General features: G+C 37.9%; 1 protein-coding gene across 1 annotated transcript; it reads left to right on the top strand.

The window, feature by feature from the left end:
• The first annotated feature begins 3,464 nt into the window (after positions 1–3,464).
• Positions 3,465–13,764, top strand: LOC122700175 (zinc finger protein 433-like). Its single transcript, XM_043912864.1, has 4 exons — positions 3,465–3,721; positions 3,815–4,028; positions 4,116–4,400; positions 13,552–13,764. The coding sequence occupies exons 1-4, from the start codon at positions 3,465–3,467 to the stop codon at positions 13,762–13,764; spliced, it is 969 nt and encodes a 322-aa protein (XP_043768799.1).
• Positions 13,765–14,092: the final 328 nt, after the last annotated feature.

Here is a 14,092-nt window from a genome sequence, read left to right as displayed (position 1 = left end):
TCTTTCTGATGAATTTTTTCTTAAAGATTTATTTATTTATGCCTGTCCTGGCTCTTCCTTGCTGCACGCAGGCTTTCTCTAGTTGCGGTAAGAGAGAGCCAGTCTCTAGTTTCGGTGAGCAGGTGTCTCACTGGGATGCCTTTTCTTGTGGAGCATCGATTCTATGGGCAAGTGCTTCAGTAGTTGCAGTATGCTGGCTCAGTCGTTCTGGCCCTAGAGCTCTAGAGATCAGAGTCAGTATATGTGGCCCATTGGCTTAGTTGCCACTTTGCATGTGGAATGTTCCTAAAGCAGGGATCAAACTTGTGTCCACTGCATTGACAGGTGGCTTGTCAACTGCTGACCACCCCATTTCTAATGAATTTTCAAAGGTATCTTTCAAACTTGTTATCTTAATGACTAATTCCCTCAATTTTTTTCTGAAAATGGCTTTGTATTCTTAATTTTTCCTAATTGTGCTTGCTAACAAAATTCTAGGAAGTTTTTTTTTTTTTAACATGAAATCATTAAATATTTCAGTCAACGTGATTCTTGTTTTAGTTTATGTTTGTACTGAAAAGAAGCCCAATCTGATTCTAGTCTTTTCCTGTACATAAAAGTTTACCTCTGGCTTTTTATAATTTATTCTCTTTGCCTTTGTTTTTTTCTTCTTTTGACTATAACATGCATTGATCTCCATTTTAGGAGTTTTGAATTTTTTGTTTACTGAGCTACTTGGACAGGTGTTGTCTGTCATTAATGTTAGGAAAACCTCAGTGCTTGTGATTTCTGTCTCTCTTTCCATTTAGTTATTTTCACTAGCTGTACCTGAAATATTCCATTAAAAAAATGTCATGTCAGGTTCATGAATGTTTTGTTCTGTGTTTTTTTTATATTTTTAGTCTTTGCGTTAGACTCTAGTGAAACAGGTGTTTTGGGTTTACAGGGCTTTAGAGCAAAATATTTGAGGAATGTTTTTAAAATGTCTTTTCTCTTCCCAGTATTAGGACTCCAGCTTGACCTTTGAGTCACGCCCTGATGGTTGTGGGATAACTTCTTTATTTCAAGTTTTTCATTCTCTTTTTGTGAGATGGAGAATCACAACATTTAAATTCACAAATCACAGACTAGATTTACACCTCTCTGGGCTTATAGTGGCTGCTGGTGAAACACTTGTTCTTGAAATTGCAGGATAGAAGCTTTATGTTCTTTGGGGGGAAGCCAATGATGATACCCTCACATATTTTATGAACACAGGAAAATTCATCCTCAAAGTATTATGGACGTTGATGTAGCTGTAGCTCTTAACCTGTGCGTAAAGGCAGTAAGACCCAGGATATACTGTTAGTGTGTGATGACAAAGAGTCTTTCTGGTGTGTAATTGCACTGTATGTTTAAAGTTTGGCTCAAAGTGCCCAGAGGCACTTGGGTAGAGTAAATTTTGTTGTCTAACATATCGTTTGTGATTCTTCATCTCTGAGGTCTAAGGTTGAAATCACTTGCCATCTGCATCAAGTTTTATGTAGAGAGAAGAGAAAAGCAGATTCTGTGATTATTATCAACCAACTTAAAGGCAGTGTTTCTTCAGCAGAATTATATTCAGGCAGCTGCAGGTGATTTTTTTCAAAAGACCTAGAAGACATTGGGACAGTGTAGACAGCTGGGCTTTGGTCAAATTTGAATTATACTGGTCACCTGGCCTCTGATGTTAGGTTGTACAACTAGAAAAGGCTTTCCAGTTTTTTTGCTGGGTTTTTATTCATTGAAACCCTATGCAATGTTGATCATCTGCCCCATGGGGTAGTGTAAAATGTATACCATAAGGAAGAAGATGAAAGAATTTTTCCACAGGAAATCAGTGTTCCTGAAATTGTATTTGTTTCATTTGTAAAGGATTTCTGTCATTTCCCTCCATTCTCTGGCTTGACCATGATTGTGATATAAGTAATACTGTGACCACATAAATGATGTGTAAATAATTTCATTTCTTCATGATGCTATTCTATTTTTGAGGAAGTGTGGAGTGTAAATTTCTCATGATCAAGTCATAGCATAACTCTTGTTAAAGAACAGAATCATAGTAAGCTGCATAACATTTACAAATAGAGTATAAATGTCTGGTGTGTCAGTCTCATGCATCTCACTGTGCACATATTCTGGGTGTTTTAGGACTCATTGACCTTTGAGGATGTGGCTGTGAATTTCACCTGGGAGGAGTGGCTTTTACTGGATTCCTCACAGAAGACACTCTACAGAGATGTGATGTTGGAAAACATTAGAAATCTGGCATCAGTAGGTAAGAATGACAAAATTCCCTTTGTTGATCTATTAGAGAGTTGTTTCTTACCTGTTATACTGTTCAAAGATGTGGAGTGTGGAAAGACAATACATTGGTAAAGAAACTATGAGGGAATAAAGGGCAGTTCTCCTGCAGTCCAAAAGTTAGGACTTGATTCTTTCACCTCTCTGGCCTGGGTTCAATCCCCGGTTCAGGAAGTAATATCCCACAAGCTGCACAACATGGCAGGAAAAAAAAAGAAAGAAATAGAAACTCAGCAGGGTCAGAATTCATCATGGACCTAAAATCCAATGAATTTTTCTTTAATTTCTAGTACTTCAGATCATATTTTTTCTGGTTCTGCATTTCAGTGACAAAACAGCCAGATCATGACATTGATGAACAGGAGAAAAACCATGGGAAAAGATCAAGGTGAGCCATATTCATGATACACAGCAGGTCTCATGTCCAAATCTTGGTGTATAATGAAAATTTTATAGGAATCAAAGAAAAGAAATATCCCCATCTTCAAATTTATTTATTCTTGAAAATGTCTCTCCAAAATATTTTCTTAAATATGGAAGAAATGTTCCATGTTTCCAATGTGATTTGTTTACAGTTCATATTTATAAACTCTATATTTGAATATTAGTTTTTTTAAAAAATAATTTTACTTATTTACGTATTTCTTGTTGTAGAGTTTGGGCTTCAGTACTTTTGGTCTCAGGCTGTAGAGTTTAGGCTCAATAGTTGTGGTACAAGAGCCTAGTTTCTCCACGGCATATGGGATCTTCCAAGACCTGGAATTGACCCCATGTCTCCAGCATTGCCAGGTGGATTCTTTACCAGTAAGCCACTAGGGAAGCCCTCAATATTACTTTTTAACAGAAAGGTTGAAATTCTATTGGAAAGCATTCTGTATATTCAACTTGTTACAATTCCCACAAGAGAGAAAACCTCACTATTCCTATAAATCATAATAAATACAAAAATGTAAAATAATAAATGTATTTAGAATGTTGTTCTTATGATTTACAGAAGTCCAATGATAGAGAAGCTCTGTGAAAGTAAAGACATTAGTTCCTTTGGAGAAAACTTCAATCCTATTACAACTCTCAAAATGAGGGGAAAAACTCCTGATTTAAAACCATGGGAATGCAGTGCATATGAAAATACCTTCATGAGTGGTTCATCCCTCACTAGATACATGAAATGTCACATTGAAGACAAACCAAGAGATCATCGAAAATACCCTCAGAAGGTATGTAAATGCAAAGAATGTGGGAAGGTATTCTTTTCTCCCACTGCTCTCATAACACATGAAAGGAGTCACACTGGAGAGAAACCCTATGAATGTTTACAATGTGGAAAAGTTTTTTTATATCAAAACTCTTTGCAACAACACAAAAGAACTCACACAGGGGAGAAACCCTATGAATGTAAGAAATGTGGGAAAGCCTTCTTGTGGAGAATAACTTACTGGAAACACATGTTAACACACACTGGAGATTTACCTTATAAATGTCAGAAGTGTGAGACAGCATTCCTTACTCCCAGTTGGCTTAGAAGTCATGAAAGGAAACACAATAGAGAGAAACCCTATCAATGTAAGCACTGTGGAAAAGTCTTTAAAAGTCCTGAAAGTGTTCCAGTACATGAAAGAATTCACATGGGAGAGAAACCCTATGAATGTAACCAGTGTGGGAAAAACTTCAATACTTTGAGTTCCTTAAAAGCACACAAAATAGTTCACACAGGAGAGACACAATATGTATCTAAAATATGTTCTAAAGTATCGACTTGTGCCAGCACTCTTCAAAAATATGAAGCGATCCACAGTGGAGAAAAACAATATGAGTGCATGCAGTGTGGGAAAGCCTACAGATTTAAGAATAGCCTCCAGAAACACATGATAAGACACACTAGAGATAGCCCTTATAAATGTAAGGAATGTGAGAAAGCATTCATTCATTTCAGTTCTCTTAAAATACATGAAAGGAGTCACACTGGAGAGAAACCCTATAAATGTTTACAATGTGGAAAAGTTTTTCAATATCAAAACTCCTTCCAAGAACACAAAAGAACTCACACTGGAGAGAAACCTTATGAATGTAAAGAATGTGGGAAAGCCTTCATGTGGAAAGTAACTTTTCAAAGACACATGGTAACACACACTGGTGATGTACCTTTCAAATGTCAGAAATGTGAGAAAGGATTTATTTTTTGCTCTGAACTTCGAAAGCATGAATGGAGTCACAATGTAGAAAAACCATATCAATGTAAACAATGTGGAAAAGCCTTTAAAAGTCCTGAAAGTTTTGAAAAACATGAAAGAATTCACAGGGCAGAGAAGCCCTATGAATGTAAGCAGTGTGGTAAAACCTTCCATTATTTGAAGTCCTTAGAGACACACAAAAGACATCACAGAGGAGAGAAAACATATGTATGTAAAACATGTTCTAAAGAATTCTGTTGGTCCAGCTCTCTTCAAAGGCATGAAAAAATCCATAGTGGAGAAAAACACTATGAGTGTATGGAATATGGGGAAGCCTACAGATGTAAGGAAAGCCTCCAGAAACACAAAATAACACATACTGGAGATGGTCCTTATAAATGTAAGGAATGTGAGAGAGCATTCATTAATGCCAGTTCTCTTAAAATACATCAGAGAAGTCACATTGGAGAGAAACCATATCAATGTCATCAATGTGGTAAAAGTTACAGATATCAATCATATATAAATAAACATTTAAGAACCCATACTTTAGAGACATCCAGTGAGTGAAAAATACTCAGGAAAACCTTCCCTTCCTCTTATGTGCTGGTGTATGAAAACATTCACACTGGACAGGAATCCTATAAAATATGAAAAATGTGGAAAAGACTTTTTGTTTCCCCATAAGAATAAACACCTTCTGTCAGGAAGCCTTTGGGTACTTTTTGTTACTTGTACCTCAGTATAATCCCCCAATATGTTTTTTATTGTATTTTATTTTATATGATTAAAAGGTTTTTTGTGTGTGTGTGTGTGTGAAACAGTTTTTGTAGTTTCAGATATTTTACCGAGTCTTTTGGAAGCTTTTCTTACCTAAGAAACTAGATTTTCGTTTCTGGAAAGAATAAAGTTCCCATTTTTACTTATGAGTAGTCTAAAACCTTGCAATTTTTTTCAGTCAATCATTATACAATAACAGTTAGTTTTATCCTGTGCATAAAAGGTCAGCTACTTCATCCTCAGGCCATTTTCTTAAGATTTAGTTACAGTTTTGTGTCAAAAGTAATTTTTTTTCCTTTGCTTTTTTTTTTTCATGTTATTTTATTAGTTGGAGGCTAATTACTTTACAATATTGTAGTGGGTTTTGCCATACATTGACATGAATCAGCCATGGATTTACATGTGTTCCCCATCCTGAACCCCCCTCCCACCTCCCTCCCCATCCCATCCCTCTGGGTCATCCCAGTGCACCAGCCCCAAGCACTTGTCTCATGCATCCAACCTGGACTGGTGATCTGTTTCACACTTGATAATATACATGTTTCAGTGCTGTTCTCTCCGATCATCTCACCCTCACCTTCTCCCATAGAGTCCAAAAGTCTGTTCTATACATCTGTGTCTCTTTTTCTGTCTTGCATATAGGGTTATCATTACCATCTTTCTAAATTCCATATATATGCATTAGTATCAAAAGTAATTTCTAATTTTTTTTTATAATTTCTAATTTTTAACTGTAGAAGTTAAATCATGGGATGTTTCAATACCTTTGTGCCAATGACCCTTAAGATCACAACTCTACTGGAGGCAATTACTGTGATGAAATAAATTCTATTAAGAACAAATACAGATAAATAAGATCCTAATGTATAGCATAGAAAACTGTACTCAACATCCTGTAATAAAGTAGAAATATATGAAATGAGATATATTTGTGTGTGTGTGTATATATATATATATATATATATATAAAAGATCACTTTGCTGTAGCAGAAATTGACATAATATTGCAAATCAACTATACTTCAATAAAAAGAAGAAACGAATGTTACAAGCCCATAAGACTGTGGTATGTAACAGTAAAAGGGCACTCAAAGGTCTTCTAGGAGTTGCACTTGTGTTAGAGGATTGGATTGCTACGCAAGGGAACAAGGTGCTTTTCTTTATTGAATGCTTTCAGATGTTTACTTTATCATTGATGACTGGAATCATTTTCTTCAAGGCAAAAATTTTCTCATGCAGTTACACTTAATTAGTAAGAAGTTTCATTCAATCACATTAGTAAGGCAAGGGAACTATTGGTTATTTTTATGATTTCATTTTTTTAAATCACTGAGATGGGGTTATAAAATACATAAATTCAGTTCTTCTGTATTCTAGGTAATATTTTTTAAATCTCTCTTATGACATAATCAAGGCCTATAAATTTATGTAAATTGTGAGACAATAAAAGATGGCTTGAGAGAAAGATAGGACCATTCTGCCAGTGAACCTTTTCTGAAAGACTTTACAGTTTTCAAAAAATTAATTTTATTGAACTATAGATGATTTACCATGTTGTATTAACTTACGCTGTATAGCAAAGTGATTCCATTGTATATGACATTGTTTTTTATATTTTATTCTATTAGAGTTTTTCACAAGATATTGACACTATACTATACTGTAGGACCTTGATGTTGATCTGTTCAATGTATAATAGTTTAATTAGGTCAGTTTGAAACTTCCAGTTCATCCCTCCTCCCATCATCTCTCCCCTGTGGCAAAAAGAAGTCTATTCTCGATGTCTGTGAGTTTGTTTCTGTTTTTTAGACAAATTCATTTGTGACATATTTTAGATTCTACATATAACTGATATCAGCTGTCTGTCTTTCTGGTATCAGAAAGGGAGGGAGAACAGTTTCCAGGTGAATCCCAATTTATGGAAAGATTTAGTGTGTTACTTCTACCAGAAAAAAATCAGGAATCAGTTTCCTTAGGGACACTGTAGTTATTTGTATGTCAAAGTTCACTAGGGTTTGAAGCAAAACCTGACCAAAAATTTCCTTCCAGTATGAAATGTACATAAGAGTGTTTAATGAATTATCTCACAGTGTGTTTGAGAAGAACCCTTGCATCCATCTGGGCTACAGGGTTCAAACTTCTAACCAGGGCAAAGTGTTTTAAAATTCTTTACCTTAAGTACCAAATCAGTGGGGATTGGAAAGGCTCAATGCTGGGAAAGATAAAAGATTGAAATGGATTTAGACTGGGATATCCCTGGTGGTTCAGTGCACACTTCCAAATCAGGGGGCACAGTTCTATTCCTGGTTGGGGGAGATCTGCATGCTGCATGGCAATGCAAAAAATAATAATAAATTATGATTTAGTATTAAATCATTGCCCAAGTGTGCCTTGGGGTGGGATGTGGGAGGAGGTTCAAGAGCAAGGGGACGTATGTAAACCTATTACTAAGTCATGTTGATGTATGGCAGAAACCCACACAAGATTGTGATGCAGTTTTCCTCCAATAAAAAAAAATTTTTTTTTAATTAGGATTCAGACTGTGTTACAGATGATGGAGAGGTCTCAGTATGGTGTTGGTGTGCCAATATCTGAGGAATGTATGTGTTTGAATTTGTTCTTAAACCACATACAGGTGAATGTAAAGTGGAACCAGAAAGGGACTAGATTCTAGAAAATCTATGTCAAATATTACTCACCGGCAGGATATGTCCAGCTCTAGATTTATTTTTTGTATTATCACAAGTCTCATAGTCTATTCAGCAGACACCAGTCAGAAGGAAAGACAAATCATCTACCAAACTGCCTGGACTTCCCTGGTGGTCCTGTGGCTAAGACTCTGCTCCCAGTGCAGAGGGCCCTTATTCCATCCTTGGTCAGGGAATTGGCTCCCACATGCTGACACTGAGAGTTTACATGCTGCAACAAAGATCTCAAGTGCTGCAGCCACATAAACAGAAATCAACATTTAAATAAAATATCAAACTCATTTTTTTCAATGGCCCATTACCTGTGAATGAACAGACCGTTATAAACATTTAACTCTAGTTGCATTGTAGAAGTAACACTGAAATTCACCCATGGATTCCACGGGCTTCAAATGGGAAGAGAAAAAACTCAATTATCTGATTAAAGGAAAAATCTCTACCTTTAAACGTTACATACTTGTGTTGAAAGATAATTTACGGAATTAACATATTAGTATTCATTTCTAAAATTTGTGGAAATCCACCATTTAAGGATACGCTTGAAGAAAGATGCTTAGTAAACACAACATAATTATAAACTTTAAAACAACTCTTTTAAGATTTCTGAAACATGAAGCATTGATTACTTTTCATCAAATTATCTCATGTTGGGACTTCTCTGATGGTCCAGTGTCAAAGATTCCATACTTCCAGTGCAGGGGATCCAGGTTCCATCCTTGTTCCAGGAACTTCATCTGGCATGCCACAACTAATGAAAGGTTGTTGCTGAACCACGAAAGACACTGGGATTCTTGGCCTCTGGAGGAGAAGAATTCAATCCGGGACCAGAGACGAGGCTCGATCACTCAGAGCTTTGTGTAATAGAGTAAAAGTATAAAAGAGATAGAGAAAGTTTATGACATAGATGTCAGAAGGGGACAGAAAGAGTGCCCCCTCGCTAGTGTTAGCAATGGAGTTATATACTTTTTAATTACTTATTACAATGAATCAAAAAAATGTCTGGAGGTTGTAAAGAGCTTACTAGACCCATTCCCATAATTTACATTTTAAGATAACAGGATTAGCCAGGTTTTTGCCAGAAACTGTCCTCAAGCAGGATACATTCTTATTATATAATCCTAAGGAATGTAGAGGGGAAAAAAATTTGTCCTTTCCTCCTCCTTGAGAATTCCAGACCCCTCTCTCCTTGGGGATCCCCAGACTTCTTATCAACCTGCCTAGGAATTGACTCTCTCACTAAGAGTTCTCATTCCACAACTAAAACATCCAGCATCCCTTAAGAAAGATCGAAAATCCTCTGTACTACAAGTAAGACCTGACTCAGTCATATAAATAAATTATTTTAAATTATAAAATAGATTATTTTAAAATTGTTTAAATTCTTTTATTGTAATATTTATTTTATTTGGCTTTGTCTGGTCTTAGTTGTGGTATATTTCCTTGCAGCATGCAGGACCTTTCATTGCACCCCATAGACTTAATGTCTAGTTGTGGTGTGAAGGCATAGGTCCATCATGAGCTTGTGGGATCATAAGTCTCTGACCAAGAATCAAACTCCTGTCCCCTGCATTGAAAAGTAGATTCTTAACCGTGGCCCAACAGGGAAGTCCATATATATATACACATATATATGTGTATATATGTATATATGTTTATATATAGGGAAGTCCATAAATATATGTATATTTTTAAATTGTCATGATGACTCATGTATATACAAATATCCTGAAATGTATAAAATGTACACTTAATGGGTGCCTTCTAACAATATGTGTAATAAATCTAAATAAAGCTTTTCAAATAAACCAGCAGATAAAGTGTTTTTTTACAATGGAAAATAGTTTTGCAATGCAGTCTCTTGGGAACCTAAGACTTGCCTGTACACAATACATCAATTTTTTCACTTAGTTGCCTTCAGTTTTGTGTGGTGTGGTCAGAATGCTGAAGATCCACTGTCTTAGGACATTTCAATAGTACGATACAGTACAAGTGTATCAGACCATCCGTTGTAATCTTTAAGTGCAATTTTATTAGTCATTTAGTTATACCTCAATAACACTGTGGCCACGGGGTGGCAGGAGTTTCCAGGTGCATTCCTATTTTACCTATAATTTATAGTTTTTTCATTTATCAGTAGAAATAGGAGTACAATTGCCTTATATATATTATAGCTGTTAACATTGCAAAGTTTTCTAGGCACACAGGGAGCACTGATCTAAAAATTTCCCACATGTCAGGCTCCCAGTGCCAGACCATCAGATCACTCTGAATTCCTGCCATTGCCACCATTCAGCAGCAACATGTTTCATATGAAACATGAAATTAGAACACTCCTTAACACCATACACAAAAATAAACTCAAAATGGATTAGAGACTTTCAAGTAAGGCTGGGCACTATACAACTCTGAAGAAAACACAGGCAGGACCCTCTTTTACATAAATTACAGCAATCTATTCTTCAAGCCACCACCTAGAGTAATGAAAATAAAACACAAATAAACAAATGGGATCTAATTAATCTTACAAGATTTTGTGCACAGTACTCTTGTCTGGAGAATCCTATGGATAGAGGAGTCTTTTGGGCTACAGTCCATAGGGTGACAAAGACTTGTACATGACTGAAGCAGCTTAGCACACATTCATATGACAGAAGGTAAAAGTTTAGACTTTGTCTCCTTTTGTGTACAGTAACTTTCATTTTATGTGTTTTGTGTTTCCTTTTTAAAATAATTGAGCCAAAAAGTGTGCTATGATCACATTTTCTTTCTTGAAGAAAAAAGTTGGTTTGTTGCACCTGGAGCACATTTCCACCCCCTCCCCCCCATTCTTGTTTTCCCAATTTTTCTTGACTTGCAGACTTAAGTTCCAACCCTTCTGTAAAATGCCACTTAATAAGACTGTACAGTTTAAAAAAAAGTTTTTGCACAGCAAAGGAAAACATAAGACCATCCTCAGAATAGGACAAAATATTGGCAGTTGAAGCAACCAATATGGGAATTAATCTCCAAAATTTAGAAAAGAGCTCATGCAGCTGAATATAAAAAAACAAAACCAAAAAAAAAGGATGATCTAAATAGACATTTCTGCAAAGAAGACATACAGATAGCCAAAAGTGCATGAAAGGTTGCTCAACATTACTCATTGTTAAAGAAATCAAATCTACAAGGAGGTGTCACTTCACACTGCTTAGAATGGCCATCATCAAAAGTTCTACAAACGGCTTCCCTGGTGACTCAGTGCTAAAAAATCTGCCTGCTAATGCAGGAGACACGGGTTCAATCCCTGATCTGGGAAGATTCCACATGCTGTGGAGTAACTAAGCCCATGCACCACAAGTATTGAGCATGTGTTCTAGAACTGGACACAGAACAGATGAGCCCACACACCATAGAGTGCTTGCTCTGAAACAAGAGATGCCACTGCAATGAGAAGCCCTCCCACCTCAACTAGAGAGTAGCCCCCACTTGCAGCAACTGGAGAAAGTCAGTGCAGTAACAAAAACCCAACACAACCAAAAATAAAAATTATGTGTATGTATATGTATAAAGATCTACAAAAAATAAATGCTAGAGAGGGTGTGGAAAAAAGGGAACTCTCCTACACTGTTGGTTAGAATGTAAGTTGTTACAGCCACTATGGGGTACAGTATGGAAGGTCCTTAAAAAACTAGAGCTATCATAAGAGCCAGCAATCCCACTCCTAGGCATATACCTGGAGAAAACCATAATTCAAAAACATACATGCATCCCAATATTAATCGCAGCAGTATTTACAAAATCCAGGACATGGAAAGAGACATAGCTGAACAACAAAAAGACATTGAAACAACCCAAGTGTCCATCAAAAGAAGAGTGGATAAAGGAGATATGCTACATATATACAATGGAATGTTGGCCATAAAAAAGAACAAAATAATTTCCTGCCATTTGAAGTCCCATGGATGGACTATGAGATTGTCCTGCTGAATGGAATGGGTCAGACAGAAGGATGGATGTCATATGTCATCAAGTATATGTGGGGTCTAGAAAGGGGGACAAATGAACTTGTTTGCAGGAAAGAGATAGTCTTTTCTACGGAGAGCAAACATATCGTTACCAGATGGTAAGGGAGGAGAGAGAAATTAGGAGATTGGGGTGAAATGTACACACTACTGTAGTTAGAATACATAACTGATGGGGACCTCTTGTGTACCTGAGAACTCTGCTCTGTACTCTGTAATGGCCTATATGGGAACAGAATTTAAGTAAAGAGTGTATATGTGTGGTTGATAAACTTGCTGTACACTTGAGGCTAGCACAGCATTGTAGATCAGTTATACTCCACTAATAATTATAAATTAGTAAATTAATTACATTTCCTTCCAGTGTAAAATGTACACCTAAGAAGTTAATGAACACACCTCACAGCCTGTAGTTTGGCTGATATTTGTCTTCGCAGGCAACTTGTTTTAGTCACAAAGTCCTGTCCAACTCTTTGTGACCCCATGGACTGTGTAGCCCGCCTGGCTCCACCTGCTCTTCTGTGGGATTTCCCAGACAAGGACAGTGGAGTGGGTTGCCATTTCCTTCTCCAGGGGATCTTCCCAGATATTGAACCTGGGTCTTCTTCACAGGCGGATTCGTTACCACTGAGCCACCTGGAAAGCCCTCACACCCAGCTAGGCCCATTGATTCAGACCTCCTACCAGAGCAAAGTGCTCTGGGATTCTTTCACTTAGGTTCCAAAAGACTGGTGATGGGGCAGATATGGTTGGAAGCTGTAGCTATGTCAAGGATCAAAGATGAAAGTGGAGCAAGCCCTTGGTTAATTCTCATTTAAGTGTCTGCATTTCTTAACAAGAAGTGTGGCTCTATGTGCAGCCACAGAGCCTTGCACCAAACCCTTGACCCCTGGAGGACATCAGACCATCTTACTGGCAGGTCTGGCCCTGGCCATCCTCATATCTCTACTTGCACCATCTTGAAGTGAAACAGGAATTCCAATGCAGGAGAAGATGCCGAGGACAGCAGAGGCAATCCCAGGGCAGGAAAAGGTTCTATCTGAAACCAAAACCATGCTTGAATAGGTCACATCCCACCTTGGAAAAGACCCTGATTCTGGGAAGGACTGAGGCAAATGGAGAAGGGGCTGACGAGGATGAGATGGTTAGATAGCTTCACCAACTCATTGGACATTAAGCAAACTCTGAGAGATAACTGAGGGTAGAGAAGTCAGAGCTGCTGAAGTCCATGGTGTCTCAAAGAGTCCCGCGGTCTTAACAATACCTTCCATATGTCCTCACTCAGGCATGAGGGGCGGGGCATTACAATCTGTCCAATCAAGAGGCCATTGAGTCAGGTGGGTGGGGTGATGCTTCCTGGGTGGGGACTTCTGTCTTTCTCTGTGCAGAGACTACTGTGTCCTGAGCCATTCACTCACCTGGTCTCTGTCATGTACCTTCTGTTGCCCTTTAATCTGCACTGCTCGTTGGAATTGCTGGGATGGATTCAGACCTAGGAAATCTTGGAATGGTTAGTGTGGTCCCCCTGGGCTAAGGACTTTGCAGAGGGACTGGTTGGCACTGGCTGAAACTGGTCGTTTATTGACTCAGCACCTCGCGGTCAGTAACATATCTGGGGATACCCAGAGTCTGGATTCTTCTGGGTCCTCAGTACCCTCGGGGTCTCAGCGGAAAGGTTGGCCCCCGACTCACCTCCTGCAGCCCTTCTTCTCCCTCCGATTGTGTGGTGACATTGTGCGCGGTCTTAGGATGACTACGGGGACTTTTCTCCAGGGTCTGGACGTGGGATTAGCCGTTGTCTGACTGGTCCCAGCACCTCCTTTTTGTCCAGGAGGCACCCATTTTCCTCTGAGTTTTTTAAATGCTTCAGATGCAGAATCTCAACTCAAAGACTTTAGCTCAACAGAGGGTCTCTTTGTAGGGCTGGCAATGAATTATTAAATTTCCAGATCACGCCCCTCATTTCCAAATTCAATTTTGCCTCTGCTATTCAAATGTATTGATATAAACTATTCTTCTCCGTGGTACATTTCATACTAAAAGGGGAAACAGACCTAGTTCGCAGAGCTGAAAACTGAACTTCGTAAACTGACAAACACTCACACAGGCAAAGCTTATTTTAGAGGGTAGA

The sequence above is a fragment of the Cervus elaphus genome, chromosome 9 (assembly GCF_910594005.1).
Source record: "Cervus elaphus chromosome 9, mCerEla1.1, whole genome shotgun sequence".
NCBI lineage: Eukaryota > Metazoa > Chordata > Mammalia > Artiodactyla > Cervidae > Cervus > Cervus elaphus.
Note: the sequence above shows the minus strand (reverse complement) of the source record. Positions and strands in the feature narration are given on the sequence as shown.

Excerpts from the sequence above, each read along its gene's own strand:
- LOC122700175 (XM_043912864.1), top strand. The coding sequence starts at position 3,465 with ATGAAATGTCACATTGAAGACAAACCAAGAGATCATCGAAAATACCCT. Across the intron at positions 3,722-3,814 it reads AAATGTGGGAAAGCCTTCTT|TTGGCTTAGAAGTCATGAAA; the intron begins GTGGAGAATAAC and ends CCTTACTCCCAG. Across the intron at positions 4,029-4,115 it reads ACACAGGAGAGACACAATAT|TGCATGCAGTGTGGGAAAGC; the intron begins GTATCTAAAATA and ends AAACAATATGAG.